General features: G+C 40.8%; 1 protein-coding gene across 1 annotated transcript; it reads left to right on the top strand.

Moving 5' to 3' along the window:
• The first annotated feature begins 14,388 nt into the window (after positions 1-14,388).
• LOC121526420 (interferon-inducible GTPase 5-like) lies at positions 14,389-18,387 on the top strand. The gene is made up of 3 exons (XM_041812998.1): positions 14,389-15,132; positions 15,236-15,809; positions 17,339-18,387. Exons 2-3 carry the CDS (start codon positions 15,251-15,253, stop codon positions 17,971-17,973), a joined length of 1,194 nt encoding a protein of 397 aa, XP_041668932.1. The 5' UTR covers positions 14,389-15,132; positions 15,236-15,250; the 3' UTR covers positions 17,974-18,387.
• The last annotated feature ends 760 nt before the right edge of the window (positions 18,388-19,147 follow it).

The following is a 19,147-nucleotide window of genomic DNA, read 5'->3' as shown; positions in this document are numbered from 1 at the left end:
CACCGCAGGGTTAAACTTCATCATTCTGGTGAGAAGGCGCTGGCAGTGGAGGGGCGTTGTGTCCAGGTCTTTTAAATTGATTAATGAGACCAAAGGCTTGTGGTCTGTGTAGAGCTTGTATGACTCTAAGCGCCACAGATACTGATAGAAATGTTCTGAAGCCCACACGCCAGCCAGATATTCTTGCACTATCTGGGCGTATCTTTGTTCGGCGTAAGTCAGGGTCTGGGAACGGAATGCTGATTACTGACATCAGTATCCCTTTGTGCTCCTGTAATAGTAGGCTTCCAAGGCCATAGCTACTTGCATCAGCACTCACAACTGTGGGCCTCTTAGGGTCAAAGTAGGCCAAAGCTAGGGCTGATGAGCTTTAACCTCTGAGAAGGCCTGGTGTTGTTGTGGACCCCAGGTCCATACTCTGTTGGGCTTCAGCAGGTCATTTAATGGCTGAAGACAGGTAGACTGGTTTGGCAGGTAGCACCCTATGTCATTCATCATACCCAGGAAGCCTCGTAGTTCCTCAGTGCTTGTGGGAGTGCTCATGTCTGTGATGGCAGCAGCTCTTACTGGGTTTGGCCTAATGCCGTCTTTGCTCACCACAGGACCCAAAAACTCCAACTTTGGCTGCGACAGCTTGCATTTCTTCTTATTTAGCTTAAGGCCGGACTTCCTGATGGACTCCATCACTCTGCTGAGTCTCATGTCATGCTGCGCCTGTGTTTCTCTGAAAACCAAAATGTCATCCATATCACACCGTCATGCCCTTGCCCTTGATATTTTTCTTTGAAATATTTCAGGCACGGATGTGATGCCAAATGGCAGTCTTTTAAAACAGTAGCTGCCCATAAATGTAGTCAGCAGTGCGCAGCCCTCTGCTAAGAGGATTTGCAAGAACCCACGGGTGGCATCCAGTGCTTCCTGCTAGCTTGAGGAGAAGATTGTCGATAGTGATCAAGATATACTTTTCACGTTCCACACATTCGTTCAGTGGGGAAACGACAGGGCTAGGAAGGTGTCGACTGCATGTGTAAATACAAAGCAACAAAAGGTGACTCTGCCAGTTTCCTGACAAAGTGTTTAACCTGGAGCCCATTACTGAATCGAAGGGTCCTTTTGTCTTTTAAATTGTGATGTCCAGACTGCCTGGAAACAAAGCCCTGTGTGGGTGTGGACTCTTCCTAGGCAGAGGGGTGTCAAGCATGCCTTGGGGAGGGGGCGTAGCTCAAGCATAAAATGTTCTAGTCTCTTCTCTCAGGGTTCTTCTGTCTCTGCTCTCTTGCATTCTCTCCCTCTCTCTCTCCCTCCCTCTCTCTCTCTCTTAGTCTCTCCCTCTCTCTCTCTCTCTCTCTGTCTTTTGCTGCATACTGACCGCTATATGTGTTGATTGAACTTGGAAGAATAAACCTTTTTGTTGGCCGGCAGATTGTCCAATATTTCTTTTGTTCACCAGCAACAGAGAAAAATTGCAACAACTGAGCCTAGCTAAAAGTTGGTCAGCTACTGACGAGAACAGAATTTCTTTTGCTTATTTTGGTGTTGGCTACGGGCCACAGTAACCTGGTTGTTCATGAAAAAAAGCATGGCGAAACCGGCTGATTGTATAGGTTTACATACCGAAGGACGCTACCAGGGCCAGCTCTAGCTATTTTGGTGCTCTAGGCGAAATTACAGTTTCTAAACTTTGTAAACTTAACTCACAACATTAAGGAAATCAAAAATGAAATAAAGCTTAATAAGATAATGAGATAAGATCAACTTTTTTATTGATCCCCCATCAGGGTAATCACACAAATGCTACTTTAATATCAGTATAGCAAACTGCTCATTGGTAACAGTTAACACTTCGTAGAGTTAAATCATCCCTCATTTGCAACTTTTGAGACAGCGCTGTATCACAAATCCCCATCACTATTCTGTCTCACAGCTGCTCCTCTTTTTGGGCTCCAAAGTCACAGTTTTTGGCTAACTCATACAGCTGTCTGATAAAAAGCCTCCACGCTCTCACCGGCGCATAGATGACGTGACGTCTTGGAATGAAATGTTCATCAAACTTAGCCAGCACCACGTCATATTTTCCTGCATCTTCTGTATTGGCGAAGGTGAATTATTTAAATATGTGCTCAGCCTCCACTCCAAATGGAATAAATCAATGCGCTAACCTGCACAGACTCCTCGTCCTTTGTTCGCTTGCTAGCTTCCCTGTTACACAAAAACCTTTGTTTCCAATCTGGCCAGGTACTGGGCTTCACAAAATCCAGCAGAAGTGGAGGGCAAAACTTTGCCGTGGCGATGCACAAACTTGGCCATAGTGACTTGAAGCAATCGTTCAGTTTCTCTTCTCACCCTCAGGTTGACTTCTGACACCATGTGGCGTTCTCATATGCTCCATGAATTACTAATCTTGTCGGTGATATGAATGACTGACATTTATCTGCTCGGCTCCAAACTTTATTGACAGGTTACAACAATAACAACTGTCTGCGTGCCTGCGCACATGTGTAGTCTTGCTTTTCAAAACAGGCTATCTTTATTTAACTCACTTCAAACGACACATGCCATTATCCCTCCTCAAGCAAACTTCAAAGTTGGCACCATGCAGTCATGCAGGTAACAGTCTCTCAGCATCTGCCAAACTCAGACTCACCTGTTGAAAACCTTTGCTAAAAGTTACCGCTAGATAGCACTATTTACAAGATAAAACATGATTTGAATATGGACCAGACATGTAACAACTTTGTTACTGTTTTTTAGTATATACAAGTCTGTGGGTATTGAAAGTATAGTTGCAAGATGTATATAGGGTGCAAGAATGCTGTCTAGACATGATCAGAAATATAAAATATGTAAAGGTGTGGCCAGCTTTACATGACATGAGATCATTTAACACAGTTGATTAGTGCAAAATGTGCATATGAGGTAGGGGAAGCTTCTCGCATCTGAGATACAATAAAAATCTTTAACATCATCATAACTTAAACATCTGACTACAGTACATAGATTAAATTACAAATTAGTACCGTAATAGGTGATTGGTGCATATACTCGTATGAAATGATGCATTTTACAACGGTAATCATGTGCATGTGAGATAATTGAAGTGTATTCCTGAGACCAGAGAGGTAAGCGGCCATAGTGAGTTGTATTCCTTGGACTAGAGAAGTCAGCTGCCATAGTGAGGTGTATTCATGAGACTAGAGAAGTCAGCGGCCACAGTGAGGTGTATTCCTGAGACTAGAGAAGTCAGTGGCCACAGTGAGGTGTATTCCTGAAACTAGAGAAGTCAGCTGCCATAGTGAGGTGTATTCCTGAGACTAGAGAAGTTGGCGGCCATAGTGAGGTGTATTCCTTGGACTAGAGAAGTCAGCTGCCATAGTGAGGTGTATTCATGAGACTAGAGAAGTCAGCGGCCACAGTGAGGTGTATTCCTGAGACTAGAGAAGTCAGCGGCCACAGTGAGGTGTATTCCTGAGACTAGAGAAGTCAGCTGCCATAGTGAGGTGTATTCCTGAGACTAGAGAAGTCAGTGGCCATAGTGAGGTGTATTCCTGGGCCTAGAGAAGTCAGCGGCCATAGTGAGGTGTATTCCTGGGAGTAGAGAAGTTACAAGCCATAGTGAGGTGTATTCCTGAGACTAGAGAAGTCAGCGGCCATAGTGCGGTATATTCCTGGGACCAGAGAAGTCAGCGGCCATAGTGAGGTGTATTCCTGAGACTAGAGAAGTCAGCGGCCATAGTGAGGTGTATTCCTGGGAGTAGAGAAGTTACAAGCCATAGTGAGGTGTATTCCTGAGACTAGAGAAGTCAGCGGACATATTGAGGTATATTCCTGGGACCAAAGAAGTCAGCGGCCATAGTGAGGTGTATTCCTGAGACTAGAGAAGTCAGTGGCCATAGTGAGGTGTATTCCTGAGACCAGAGAATTCGGCGGCCACAGTGAGGTGTATTCCCGAGACCAGAGAAGTTATCAGCCATAGTGAGGTGTATTCATAAGATAAGGGAAGTCAGCAGCCATAGTGAGGTGTATTCCAGACACCAGAAAAGTCAGTGGCCATATTGAGGTGAATGCATGAGACTAGAGAAGTCAGCGGTATAGAGAGTTGAATTACTGAGACTAGAGAAATCAGCGGCCATAGTGAGGTGTATTCCTGAGACCAGAGAAGTCAGCGGCCATAGTGAGGTGTATTCATGAGACTAGGGAAGTACGCGGTCATAGTGAGGTGTATTCCTGGGACTAGAGAAGTCAGCGGCCATAGTGAGGTGTATTCCTGGGAGTAGAGAGGTTATCAGCTATAGTGAGGTGTATTCCTGAGACTAGAGAAGTCAGCAGCCATAGTGAGGTATATTCCTGGGCCTAGAGAAGTTGGCGGCCATAGTGAGGTGTATTCCTGAGACTAGAGAAGTCAGCGGCCATAGTGAGGTGTATTCCTGAGACTAGAGAAGTCAGCGGCCATAGTGAGGTGTATTCCTGAGACTAGAGAAGTCGGTGGCCACAGTGAGGTGTATTCCTGGGAGTAGAGAAGTTATCAGCCATAGTGAGGTGTATTCATAAGACTAGAGAAGTCAGCAGCCATATTGAGGTGTATTCCAGACACCAGAGAAGTCAGTGGCCATAGTGAGGTGAATTCATGAGACTAGAGAAGTCAGCAGTATAGAGAGTTGAATTACTGAGACTAGAGAAATCAGCGGCCATAGTGAGGTTCAATCATAGACTAGGGAAGTCAGTGGTCATAGTGAGGCGTATTCCTGAGACGAGAGAAGTCAGCGGCCATGGTGAGGTGTATTCATGAGACTAGGGAAGTCAGCGGTCATAGTGAGGTGTGTTCCTGGGACTAGAGAAGTTATCAGCCATAGTGAAGTGAATTCCTGGGAGTCGAGAAGTTATCAGCCATGGTGAGGTGTATTCCTGAGACTAGAGAAGTCAGCTGCCATAGTGAGGTATATTCCTGGGCCCAGAGAAGTCGGCGGCCATAGTAAGGTGTATTCCTGAGACCAGAGAAGTCAGCGGCCATAGTAAGGTGTATTCCTGAGACCAGAGAAGTCAGCGGCCATAGTGAGGTGTATTCCTGAGACTAGAGAAGTCAGTGGCCATAGTGAGGTGTATTCCTGGGACCAGAGAAGTCGCTGGCCACAGTGAGGTGTATTCCTGGGAGTAGAGAAGTTATCAGCCATAGTGAGGTGTATTCATAAGACTAGGGAAGTCCGCAGCCATAGTGAGGTGTATTCCAGACACCAGCGAAGTCAGTGGCCATAGCGAGGTGAATTCATGAGACTAGAGAAGTCAGGGGTATAGAGAGTTGAATTACTGAGACTAGAGAAATCAGTGGCCATAGTGAGATTTATTCATAAGACTAGGGAAGTCAGTGGTCATAGTGAGGTGTATTCCTGAGACCAGAGAAGTCAGCTGCCATAGTGAAGTGTATCCCTGAGACTAGGGAAGTCAGCGGTCATAGTGAGGTGTATTCATGAGGCTAGAAGTCAGTAGCCATAGTGAGGTGTATGTCCAAGCTTTTTATGGTATATAATTAAAGGCTGAGTTTCCGTTAGCCAGCAATTACCGGTCATTGGCCAGTAAAAAGGGCGGAAGTCCGGCAGATAAAAATATAACTGGTCAAAATGTCTGGCAAAAAACATGCAAATGACCAGATACTGAATACTTGCATATTATATTTTGTGTAACCTAGAAGATATGTTGCGAGAATGCGTTAATAAAAGTTGCCTAGTCTTACTACATCTACTGTCCTGTGGTGCTGGGGTTGTTCATCTCCTCAGACGGCAAGCACGTGGCTAATTATGTGTGCACGATGAAGTCCAAGCAAGCCAATCTCTCTGCGCATGCTCAGTGTTCCTGGGGACTCTGCAGGGAAAGTGGGAAAGTTTGACCAGAGCTTTCTCGTAAAGCAGAATTTTAATCTCAGTGAGGTTTTCCTGGTTAACCAAAGGCTGAATATCATCAGTGGTATGGAGGGATTTTATGTCATTGCTGCGAGTAATGGACAGGCTGAAACACCGATGCAGCAGTAGAGAGAGAGAGGCCTACACCAGCTAATTAGCAGAAGGAGTATTGGATAAGCCGTTAATGAGAGGAGGACTGGACTATCTGCTGAAGAACTTTTGTCTTTTCAGGACTAGTCCAAATGAACCAGGATGGTTGGATTTCCAGCATTAGCAGAGGTTACAGTGATATCATCATGAGGACTGATATTAGCAGCTGACGGTAAGACTCATTTTTCATTTGAAATGTAGAGTTAACGCAGTGTCCAGTTAACAGAGCACTGGGGAGTTATGTTTGGATACTGGTGGAGGATGGTATTTGGCTGTTGTAAGCTGTAAGTTATGATAGCGGCCACTGTGCTAACAGGCTAACGGTGCTGATGTGAAGCTAACTGTTGTTGTTTATGAGTTTAACATGGGCATATATCGTGTAACTGACTGCGTGTGTAAGGAAACACGTGCAGCCATTATTTTGATACTCTAAACCACTTACATAAAGAAAAATAAGAGATACAGATGCACTAGAGGCCAGATTTTTTGTAGCATCATGATTAAGACCAAAAATAACTTTGTAGTGTTAAACAACATTGACTAGCATGGCAAGATGCTAGTTAATTTTGACAGAGAGCCCAGGAACTGGTATAGCTGCCACAAGGGTGATGACTGAGGCTCTGTAAAGGCCTTTTCTTTGCGTCGATGATCTCACTGATACTTGGGATGGCATACGGCAGGGCATCTCTCTTGTGTTCAGGAAGCTCACTTGCAAGAGTTTCCTGCAGTAAACTGAAATCATAAGGCTGAAGGTCAAAGCTGGACACTGGGAAGACTTTTGGGGACTTGATTCTTTGTTTTTAAAGACCTGCGTGGCAAAGCCAGTGAAAAAGTCAATTTCATCATAAATCATTTCATTAAAGGGAAAAAGACAGCCTTAACTGAACTGGCAAAAGTTTTGGTTTCATTGATGAATGTCATATAATGAGGGAGAAAAGCTGTTGTGTGTTTTCTGGTTTGCGCTGCTAGCTGTCCCAGAAATTTTTGTGTCTTTGTGAGTAGCTCGCAGTGTGATCCAAGAAAGGCCACTAATGAGAAACCCTCATGGTGAAATTCATCCATGAAACCAAAATCCTGTTTTACTGTTTAGGAAATACTTTCATGGCATGCCATTTTTAATTGAGTCCTCAATTCAAACAAGAAGTTCACAGCAGGTATGTCCAGGGCTGAGCAGCACTGGTCTCTTTTATCCATATTGTGTTATCATTTTGAGTAAGAGCCCCCTGCTTCATACTGTGTGCATTAATTAAACTTACAACACCATTTGCATTGCTTTAAGGTTGATTCTATGATGTTCCCCTCCAAATCAATACTTATGTTGAACGCAGTCACCCCGTTGTCAATTTCTATTAAAGCATTGACAAGGGTGGATTTACCAGAGCCCGATTTTCCAGTGATGGTGATATTTATACTTTTCAGTCGTTTCAAATATTCCTTGATCTTTTCAACAGCTAAAGCTCGTTCATTTTTTTGAAAGCATCTTCAATTTCAGATTCCAAATCTGATAGATCGTCCATAGTGCTTCTCGAAAACTAGATTGTAATAGTTTTTGAGTTTTCATTAGTTCTTATTTTTATTTCGTTTTCACTTTCCTGTGTTCGATTAGTTTAGTGTTTATTACTTTTGACTGCTGGTTTTTCAGTTTAGTTTAGTTTCTATTTTGCAAAAATGCTTGGTTTTAGTTTAGTTTTTATTAGTTTTGGTGTTAGTTTTATTTTTTATGGATAAATGTCGGGGCTGAATGAGCATCATTCATTTTAAAAACATATTCAAACAGGCTGATCTTCACTTTGTATTCATTTACTTAATGATGATGTCTGAATACAACTCCAGACATAAAACTACCACTATGTGAAGTCCTAACCAATCAGATCATGTCAGGTCTCAGGAAATAACTCAAAACGGAGGACCCAAAATGCAGATAAAACAAAGACTGATTTAATGAAACAAAAGAACTTACTAGAAACAAAAAAAACAGGAATCAAAAACTCAAAGTCCATCAAAACTAAATCCAAAGGAGGCACGAGGAGAGAACACTGGGAGTAACAACGGGGAACACATCTGACGATCCAAAACAGACACAGAGAGACACAGAGCTTAAATACACAGGGAGTGATTAACAATGGAAGACAGGTGTGGACAATCAGACACAGGTGAAACTGGTGAAGGTAATCAATGAGGAGGGAAACTGAAGCAGGAAGCAAAACTGAAATCACACACAAGGGAAGGCAATTACAAAATAAAACAGGAAACATGGAACATAACACAAGAAGCAGACAAAGACTCAAAACTGGACTTAAGAAGCTAAACTACAGAAACACTGAAAACACAGGGGAATACAAAGAGCCAAACACAAGGAGGGAAACTCAAACACAGGGAGGAAAACTGAATATGAAACACAGAGGGTAAATCTAAACAAGAAGCACAGGGAGTAACTAAACAAAAACACAGGGGATGTAAAACTAAACATGAAGAAGGGAATTACTAAACCAGAAACACAAGGAGTCAAACTAAATACTAGAAACAAGGAATTAACAAAACATGAAACACAGGATATTACTGAACATGAATATATACCAAATATCTAAACAAGAAATACGAGGAGAAAAACTAAACATGAACATGAACTAACATAAGGCACAAAATACACAAACACAAGGACTACAAGAAACACCTAAGAACTATAACCAGAAAAATACAACCTGGGAAACCTAAATACAAAAGTGAAAACTAGAAACATAGAAATCACACAACAAACAAAGGAAAACACAAGGGATCAAGAACTAAACACAGGAAATAAACTAGAAAAACTCATAATCTAACAAATCAGAACCTGGATCATGACAGATCAGGCCGTTTAAACTCTCCCGACTTGTGTTAGGTACCATTATGGTTGTGTCAAAGACTAACACTATTGATATTTTGTCTCCATTTTTATTTTAGTTTAGTTTTAGAAGCGCACTATACAGTTTTAGTTAGTTTTCTTTCTTTTTTTTTCCTTTTTTTTTTTTTTTTTTGAAAGCTTAGTTTTGATTTAGTTTCAGTTAATTAAGATGATTTTTGAATTTTAGTTTTGGTTATTTAGTTTGTTTTAGTTAACTATAACAACCTTGGCGATTAAAACAATGTGCACTAATCTTGTAAAGCAGAAGCACATTTAGTCTTACTGTTGAAGTCTATCAGGCGTTGTCATGTCAGTTATCCAAATATTGTATTTGCATCTAAATCAAATGAGAGATCAATAAAATGCTCGTTGAAATAAGCTAAACATTTGACCCAGATTCCACAGTAAGTTCTCCTCATACATATCAGATGGTTGTAGAAAAAAAGGTGGAGACTGAACCACAGGGAGTTATAGCTAGGGAAACGATACATCACCTCCTCCAGTGTGAACTGAACAGCTTTCAGAATGTTGCAGCAGCCCGGTGCAGTTGTAAATCTTTGGACTAAAATGGGCTTAAGAAGCTGTTACTTACAGAATTCAGCTCCAAAGTAGATTTGATTTGAGTTAAAATCCCTTCACTTATTTAAACTACAGACAATACTATCAAGAGCTTGGACATACACCTCACCATGGCAACTGACTTCTCTAGTCTCAGGAATACACCCCAATCATCTCACATGCACATTTGCACTAAGTTATGTACTAACTATAACTTAAATAACTGTAGTAAAATTCATCATATCATATGAGTATTTGCACCATTTAACCCATTAACATACTAATTAGTAATTTAATCACTGCTGCAGGTGCTCCTGAAATATATCTGGATTAATTATTTCTCATTGTGTTAATAACCCTATGTTTCTGACACTTTTGTAAGGCAGAGGTGGAGCCATTGGGGGCGGTTGAAATCGAGCTGTTCACGCCCTGCAGGTGCTGATTGTCCGTCAGACACATCAATATTTATCAGGTTCCTTTGGCTCTACAAAGAAATAATGGCCTCTTTTCTTTCATGTATATGATTTTAATCCTCTAATAATAGGAGGGAAGTGAGTTTTTTTGCAACACTCAACTCTCAGAGTTGAGGTGAGCCTGGAAACAAGACGTACATCAGATATAGAAGACCGTCTTAAACCTGGAGTCTGTCATTTTATTTATGTCAGTTAAGTGATGGTTAATGCCAGTCCGCAGGCTCCTTAGGCTGGTACTCCGGCTTCCTCCGACCACCCTGCTCAGCAAATATGACTGTCTCAGGTTGCTATAGTTACTCCTAATGGAGTAACTGCTAACAGCTGCTGCGCATTAATTTGGAACAGTGTAATGATTTTTTGACTCGAACTACTTGTGAAGTTCGAACAGTGTCCATATATCAGAAGTAGATGGACACCAATGGACTTTCCAGAGCCAGTCAGAATAGAGTATTCCCCAAGACCATGGTATGTTTCCTTAATGATGTCACTTCATCATGAACCTGTTTCATGCTTGCCCTGATCTGATCTATGATGATGACTTTTTCATGCGTTGCGTGACAGTGTTGATTGAGATTCCCTGCAGATGCCTGCCTGCTTCAGTACACCCAACAATAAAACAACACTGACTGGTTCTTCAATAAAAAAAGGAATTTATAACCAGGACTCTGTCCAAGATACAGCCCTAAGATGATTCAAGAACTCAAGTCCAAGCAAGTGTGAAACATTTGACTAAGGTAGAGCTTTTTGGAAAAGCACGTTTACAGAAAATGGAATGAGGCCTACAAAGAAAAGAACACAGTACCTACAGTCAAACATGGTGGCGGTTCAAAGATGTTTTGGGGTTGTTTTGCTGCCTCTGTGTGCAAGGAATCATGAAATCTAGTGTCAGAAAGCTGGGTCTGCGTCAGAGGTCATGGGTGTTCCAACAGGACAATGACCCCAAACATACCTCAAAAAGCACCAAGAAATGGTTGGAGACAAAGCGCTGAAGTTCTGAAGTGGCCAGCAATGAGTCCAGATCTAAATCTTATTGAACACCAATGGAGAGATCTCAAAATTGCTGTTGCAAGAAGGCATCCTTAAATCTGAGAGACCTGGAGCAGTTTGCAAAAGAAGAGTGGTCCAAAATTCCAGTTGAGAGGTGTAAGAAGCTTGTTGATGGTTATAGGAAGCGATTGGTTTCAGTTATTTCTTCTCAAGGGTGTGCAACCAAATATTAATTAAAATGGGCAAAAAGGGGTAAAAAAAGGTTAATAGCCATAATAATGGTTCAACAGGGACAACAATAGGCAGAATGCAGCAAGAATTGGTTTAGAAGTGGGAAAAACAGTCATAAGAAAACAGTTTAAAAATGACAAAAATGGGTTAAAATTAGAAAAAAATTGGTGGGGAAAAAACATTTTATTATTATTTATTCTATTATTAAAATATTATTAGTTTTTTAAGGCATCTGGCGTCCCATCTTAGTGTCTTGTTACCACAAAGGGGGTCCCAACCCCCACATTGAGAACCACTGCATTAAAGTGTTAAGAAACTTGATTCATGGCCACGGTCCACTGTGTCTTTGTTATACAGTATACTTTGGTTTCCTCCATTTTCATCTGTTCTCCACTTTAAGAAAGTATGAGACCAGCAGTGAGCTGCACAGCTGCGCAGGGGTTAGCGCTGTTGCCTCACGGCAAGAAGGCCCCTGGTTTGCTTCCTGGTCAGGGCCTTTCTGTGTGGAGTTTGCATGTTCTCTCCATGCACACGTGGGTTCTCTCCAAGTACTCCGGCTTCCTCCGCCCACCAAAAACATTCTCATTAGGTTAATCGGTGACTCTAAATTGGCTGTAGGTGTGAATGTGAGTGTGCCTGGTTGTCTGTCTCTCCACATCAGCCCTGCGTTTGCCTGGCGACCAGTCCAGCGTGTACCCGCCTCTTGACCAGTGACAGCTGGGATAGGCTCCAGCCGCCGGGATGAAGTAAACATGATGAGCAGCACCTTTTTTTGATTGGAGTTGAATTGAAAAGGACTATCTCACTCACAATGCACATCCAGCGAGCCTTTACCAGCCGAAGTCAGTCCTTTGAAGTAACAGAAGTATGTTTTAGTGGCCAAATGCATTTCAAGGTTGACAATTCAGAAGGTAAACTCACAGACACAATGACAATGTGCTGAAAATATCTCACAAAAGTCAACAGCAGTTAACAGCTCTATCAAACACTAATCCTGAAAGAAAATCAAATGGAGAAAAAAATGAAAATCAGGTTTTTCTATTGATAAAAGGAAGTAGATTACAGATTTTCTCAGTGGAGACTTTCCGATCATTCCATAGGTGTGGTCTTTCCTGAAGACTCATGTCACATGTTTTACCGGTTTTTTGTTCTTGTGTTGTTTGGAATGATTGTCTGCATACCTGAACTACCAGTATCACTGTACCCATGACTTCATTAAACTGACACCTTGAACAACAGGTAGGGTTACATGGAAACTTTGGCTTTAACGGAAGGCGCTCCCGTGTGTTATGCACCTGTGCTGATATGCAACTGATAGCTTGATTCTCTTTAATAAAATTACCGAGGATAATTGTAACCTAATTGACTTCTAATGAGCATCTCTCTTGGTATTATAGAATATATTGTCTTTATTTTTATGTATTTTATTTATGGACATTTATCGTGTGCTGCAAACATTTCTGCTGTTTCTGGTGCTCTCCCTCTTTAAGCAGCAAGCTCAGCAGTACAAACTGCTGCAGTCAGTTCAGAGGGGAAGGGTGCAGGAGGACCCTCATATCACAAAAATCACCTAAAATAGGGAAAGACAGTCAGATCAAGTGCTTTCATGGGTGCTGATCTGAACAACAATTGGCATAACCCATCAGTCTCGATCAGAATGGAATTTCTCCTGAATGAGCCAGATCTGAGAATTTTATGACATGTCTACAGTCGCCATGGTTTGCGTTATGCAGCTCTCTATGGAGTTTACTCCTCAGTAGCGGCTACAACTCTGATTTGCCCATGAAGATGTGACAGACAGAACGTTCATCCAATCCCCCTCTGAGTTTTTTTTTCAAAGTCTCAAAGGCCCTTTCCCAAACACCATCTATTGTGTAAAAACAGATCCATCTGGCATTGTCAGGTTAGGTTTGTTTCAGTGCAGTTTGACACAGTAAACCCTGATGATGCTTGCTGATGTCCATCTAATATTCTTAATATCTGTGATGGAAATATCAGCTCTTTTGACAACTCCTCATAATTTGGCTCAACTCAGCACAAAGAGCCGGCAACAAATGTCCTTGCATTTGTTACCACTTTGTTTTTCTACGGTGTTTATTGATAACAGTCGATATGGAAACGAGGAAATTATCACTACTGGAAATGGCTCCAGCCTCTCACAACCCAAACTGGATAAGTAGAATAGACTACCACTATTTTTTCTAAATGGATAAAGATACTGGAGCTTTAAGAAAGAAAGTGATCATTAATATTTGCTCACTCCATTGTAGACATTTCTTTCTTAACCCAAGCAAAGAATGTCTTATTTTTTCATTTCTTGAGTTAAGGTGTTTATTGTTACTTGTCTGGTGTGCTTAGATGTTTTGGCTCTCATCTCTCCACAAAATGTTCTCCCAGAAGGATTGAGGCTTACTCGGGTACATTTTTGCAAACTCCAGTCTGGCTTTTTTATGTCTTTTCGTCAGCAGTGGGGTTCTCCTTGGTCTCCTGCCATAGCGCTTCATCTCATTCAGATGACCACATATGGTTCGAGTTGACACTTTTGCACCCTGAGTCTGCAGGACAGCCTGAATTTGTGTGGAAGTTGACTGAGAATGTTTATCCACCATTCCAACTATCCTGCGTTGCATTCTTTTGTCAATTTTTCTCTTCCTTCCATGTCCAGGGAGATTAGCCACAGTTCCATGGGTTATTAACTTCTTGATTATATTACGCACAGTGGACAGAGGAATTTCAAGATCTCTGGAGGTAGTCTTGTAGCCTTGAGATTGTTCATATTTTACCACAATTTTGCTTCTTAAGTCCTCAGATAATTCTGGGCTCTTCTTTCTCATCTCCATGCTTGGTGTGACACACACACAGGCACACAACACAAAGGCTGAGTCAACTTTTAGACATTCTAACTGGCTTCAGGTGGGGTTTCTAGATTGCCAGCACCTGTTACTGCCACAGGTGAATTTAAATGAGCATCACATGCTTGAAATGAAATGATTTACCCACAGTTTTAAATGGGTGCCAATGATTTTGTCTGGCCCATTTTTTGAGTTTTGTGTAAAATTATGTCAGTTTTGTCTTTTTTCTTCTGCTTTTTGTGTTGTTCCAATGCACATAAAGGAAATAAATAATGTGTATACCAAAAACATTTGTAATTGCAACAATTTCTGGGAGAAATGGTGTATTTTCTGCAAAAATTCCAGGGGTGCCAATACTTTTGTCCATGACTGTATATAAATTCTATTATAGATTTAAAGAGAAGTTGTCTGTGATTATTGTGCATACACACTGTAATATTTCTGCTGGTTGAGAGGGTCTTATGCCTTCTATTTATTGAAATACCAATATCTATTAAATAACAATTCTATTATTATTAAATCTTAATTCTGAGAACCATTTTAGCTCCTTTTTGATTGTTGCCCTGTTTCCAAGGAGGTGTTCTATAATTTATTAACCTTGTTTGATAATGTTTTATTATTATCAATAATTATAATCAAAATGACTAATATTTAAACAATAACAAAAACACCTCTGACCCTTGACCTCCAAAATATAAGCAATTTATTCTTGAGCTGGAGTCGATATTAATGAAACAGACAGACATCCTGACAATTGAATTCCTCCAGCCTTGCCTCAGTACTGAGGCATTTAAGGAAGGATGAAATTTATAATTAAAAAATTTTTGGTCATGCCTTCAGTAACTGGAGGAGGTGTGATACTGTGCTACTCTCATGTTACATAAGGATGTTTCTTGAAAGTCAGCTGATTTGAAAAATTTCCAACTGGTGATCTTTACTTTGCAGAATCTGTTTTGATTGGTGACTGACTGCCTTAAGGGGTGGACTCTTGCAAGGCTTCTGTTGTGTTTAACAGGAGCCAAGAAACTATGTGAGTGCTATTCCTGCAGGTAAACAACTTGTACAGTGATCTGCTCATCTCATCTGCTTCTGCTTTGGACTCCATAGTGAGTAGTTTTTACTATACTTGCATCAGTCATGTTCTGTTTTTGCATGCTGAGAGAATTCATGAGAAAGAATGGTGACTTTTTACTTCTGTTTTCTCCACAGCTGTCAAGAAGCACCATGGGAGATCCATTTGACACTGAAGAAATACATAAATCCATCAAAGAAGCGCTAATAAAAAATGACCGAAACTTAGCGGTTGCAAAGATTAACGAGTACTTTGATCGGCAGAAAAACATCCCTCTGGATATCGCCATCACTGGTGAGTCTGGTGCCGGTAAATCCACCTTTGTGAATGCTTTTAGAGGCATTGACAACAGGGATGAGAGAGCTGCTCCAACTGGTGCCACAGAGACTACCATGGAGATTACACCCTACCCCCATCCCAAATATCCCAATGTCAAATTCTGGGATCTCCCTGGGATCGGCACCACAAAGTTTCCAGCTGACCAGTACATCAAATATGTTGGATTTGAAAGGTTTGACTTTTTCATCATTGTCTCATGTGATCGCTTCAGAGAAAACGACGTGAGGCTGGCTAAAGAGATTCAGAGGATGGAAAAGAAGTTCTACTTTGTTCGCTCAAAGATTGACAACAACGTTCGTGATGAGGAGAGAACTCAGAGAGACTTCAATCTGGAACGAACCCTCAAAAAAATCAGAGATAACTCCATTCAGAGTAAGAAGCACATTATGACAATGATTACAATCCCTTACTGCTTATAATGTTTTTTTTGTCTTTTTTGTTGTTGTGTACCGGGGTGTGAGTAGGCAGGTTTCACTCAGCCCACAACACACTGACCATTGGTCAGAGTGTCAAGCTAGACAAAAATGCAAGAAAAATTCAGATATTCTAATTTTGTTGAATTGTGGCAGTGGGGTGTCTTGGATGTTTGTTAAATATGTCACACAACAAGACAGTTTGTCATTCCTGAAGCCCATAATTGGGCCCGAGGTTTGAAGATGAGCTGTGATGTTGCTGACTGAATTTGTGTCGTCTGAGCCAGCTTTTAGTCTCCTCACCAAAGGCAGACTGCACCAGTGTCTGGTATAAAAACAGAGATCAACCTATTCATTCAATACTGGTCCTATTGTTTGGTCTGGATGAGGGTTTGGTTGAAAACTTTCACACCAAACAATCTGAATAAGATGACTCAAGTTCAGTTCTGACGAACAGGTTAGGTGTGAAAGTTCAGTAATGCATGTTGTAGGGATGGGAATTGATAAGATTTTATTGACATCGATGCTATTATTAATTCAATGCTTTATCGGATACCTGCAAATTGTCTTTTTGGAAAAGAAGACTTTATCAGTTTTGACTGTTAACAACTCAAATTCTATTGAGTCTCTCTGAGGAGTGTTTAAATTTTTAAGTGAAAAATATACAAAATTCTCTCTTTTTTTTTTGGAAATGTCTTAGTTAGAAAAACTGCTCTCTGATCTTTAATCGCTGAACTTAAATTAGAAAACAATACTAGTGCTCATTTTATTTAAAACCTTAAAATAATTATAAAACTAATCTCTGGATCTGAGATCACCGGAAGTATAAAAATAAATTGATATGTTGAACAAAATTAACTATTCTTGTTCAAAACGATACATGCCTTGCATAATATCAGTGATCAGCAGACATTGCACATCATACTGCTCATGACATTGATTGAGAAATGAAGCCACACTTTGGACTAGGGGTAGGAATCACTGGGTACTAAGGGTGGGAATCACTAGTGGCCCCCGATACAATATTATTGCAATTTTAGACATTTTGCAATACAGTGAGTATTGCGACACCATATATAGCAATACAGTATCACACCAGGAAATACTGCGGTATTTTAGTGAATCAATTTTTTTTCTCACCCCTACTTTGGACCTATTTAGCCTTTTTTATGACTGTCCACCATGTTTACTTTCTCTGCTTCTCTGTTCTTGTCTGTGCTGAATGCCTCTTGACTGACTGTGTTTCTCAAGGCATGCAGAAGTAAGGCATTGATAAGATGTTGTTAAGATTAACTGTAAATGATGTACTGATGGTTCTGAATTCCCATCCCTAGAATGTTAAGTGTCAAAATATGTAGATCCACTTGAAACCACAGACCAGTTTGAATCTATTTATTAATTTAGAACTGTGTTGCAATCTCATCATCTCATCATTACCTTGGGGATGCAAAGAGGCTTATTAGCTTTTTATTTCTTATTTTGACACAGGTCTTCAGTATCATGGTTTCAAGTCTCCTCAAGTCTTCCTAGTGTCCAGCTTTGACCTGACACTATACGATTTCCCTCTGCTAGAGCAGACCCTGGAGCGGGAACTTCCTGAACACAAGCGGGACGCCTTCCTGTCCGCCATGCCCAACATCAGCCAAGAGGTCATTGCCAAGAAGAAAAAGTCTTTTAAGAAAAGGATCAATTTTTTGGCTTCTCTCTCTGGAGTTGTAGCTAGTTTGCTAATTCCTGGGCTTTCTATGGGTGTTGAAGTAGGCATGCTGGTCGGTGAGGTCAAGCATTACGCTAATCAGTTTGGTCTTGATGTCGATTCGCTGCTGAGCCTTGCCAGTTGCACAAATATTCCTTTTCAGGAATTAAAGGACGTCACCAGTTCACCACTTTCAGCAACAGAGATAACTACTGAGCTTGTAATGAAAGAGTTTTCTCAATGTCCCAGACTACTTTCATTGAAAGTAGCAGAGGAAGGGATCAGATTCATTCCAGGTTTTGGAATCCCAACAGCAATGACCCTCTCTTTCATCACAACCCAAAAAGCTCTCAACATTTTTCTCGATGCACTCTCTGATGATGCTTACAAGGTGTTTAGAAGGGCTCTGGGTCATAAATTGAAGTAATCATGTTAAAAAGTCAGGCTGTCAGGATTAATATGTCATGATGATGTTAAGGTTAAGAGGTATAAGGGAGAAATGCTTTTTTTTCTTCTGTACCATTTAGCTTTTTTCATTTTAAGCAGGTTCAAAATGGGGGAGTTGCTTTTCTTAGGACAGGTGTGTAGGAGGGCAACATATCCAGCTACCATTTCAAAAAGTCCTGCACATTGATCAACCTGCAAAACAAAGGTTTGCTTGTTTGCCTGATAAAACTTTCCAAATAAACACTGCTTTTTTGCAAGTTGGACTGTCTGAGTTGTCTTTGAACTGTAAGCTGGTTCAAAATAAAAGCAGATTTACATCCAAACTGGTCCTGTTAAAAAGTTAAAAAACATACTTTTATATGTTAAAAAGTTCAAGTATGTTACAAAGTCCTGTTACAAAGTAAAAGTCATGTAATAAAGTCCTGTTACAAAGTAAAAGTATGTTACAAAGTCCTGTTATAAAGTACTTTTTCAAAGTTAAGTTATTTGCACTAGTACCAACAATAACATGTCCAGCTGAACTAAATGACTACAGACCGATTGCCCCTACTTCACAAATCATGAAAACTCTAGAGTGGCTGATTCTACGTCTACTGAGGCTTGAGGTCAAAGACAAACTCAATTCCCTGCAGTTTGCATACAAAGAACACATTGGAGTGGATGATACTATCCTCTAGCATGCTTCACCGTGCCCTGTCTTATCTGGAGGAACCTGGTGTTTATGTGAGAATCATGTTCTTTGATTTTTCAAACACATTCAACTCCATCCAACCTACCATACTCAAAGACAAGCTCACGAAGATGGAAGTGGATCCTTCCTGAGTTTCTTGGATCACAGATTACCTGACAGGATTACCTGTCATGCTGGGGAACTGTGTTTCTGGGGCTTTAATGAGCAGTACAGGGGTTCCACAAGGGACAGTCCTGTTACAAAGTTCAAGTATGTTACAAAGTCCTGTTACAAAGTAAAAGTATGTTACAAAGTCCTGTTACAAAGTGAAAGTATGTTACAGCATCCTGCAATAAAGTCCTCTTCCAAAGTAAAAGTATGCTACAAAGTCCTGTTACAAAGTAAAAGTATGTTACAAAGTCCTGTTACAAAGTTAAATTATGTTACAAAAATCCTGTTACAAAATAAAAGTATGTTACGTCCT

The sequence above is a fragment of the Cheilinus undulatus genome, linkage group 18 (assembly GCF_018320785.1).
Source record: "Cheilinus undulatus linkage group 18, ASM1832078v1, whole genome shotgun sequence".
Lineage (NCBI taxonomy): Eukaryota > Metazoa > Chordata > Actinopteri > Labriformes > Labridae > Cheilinus > Cheilinus undulatus.
The sequence above is the reverse complement of the archived record's forward strand: the minus strand, read 5'-3'. Positions and strand labels throughout refer to the sequence as shown.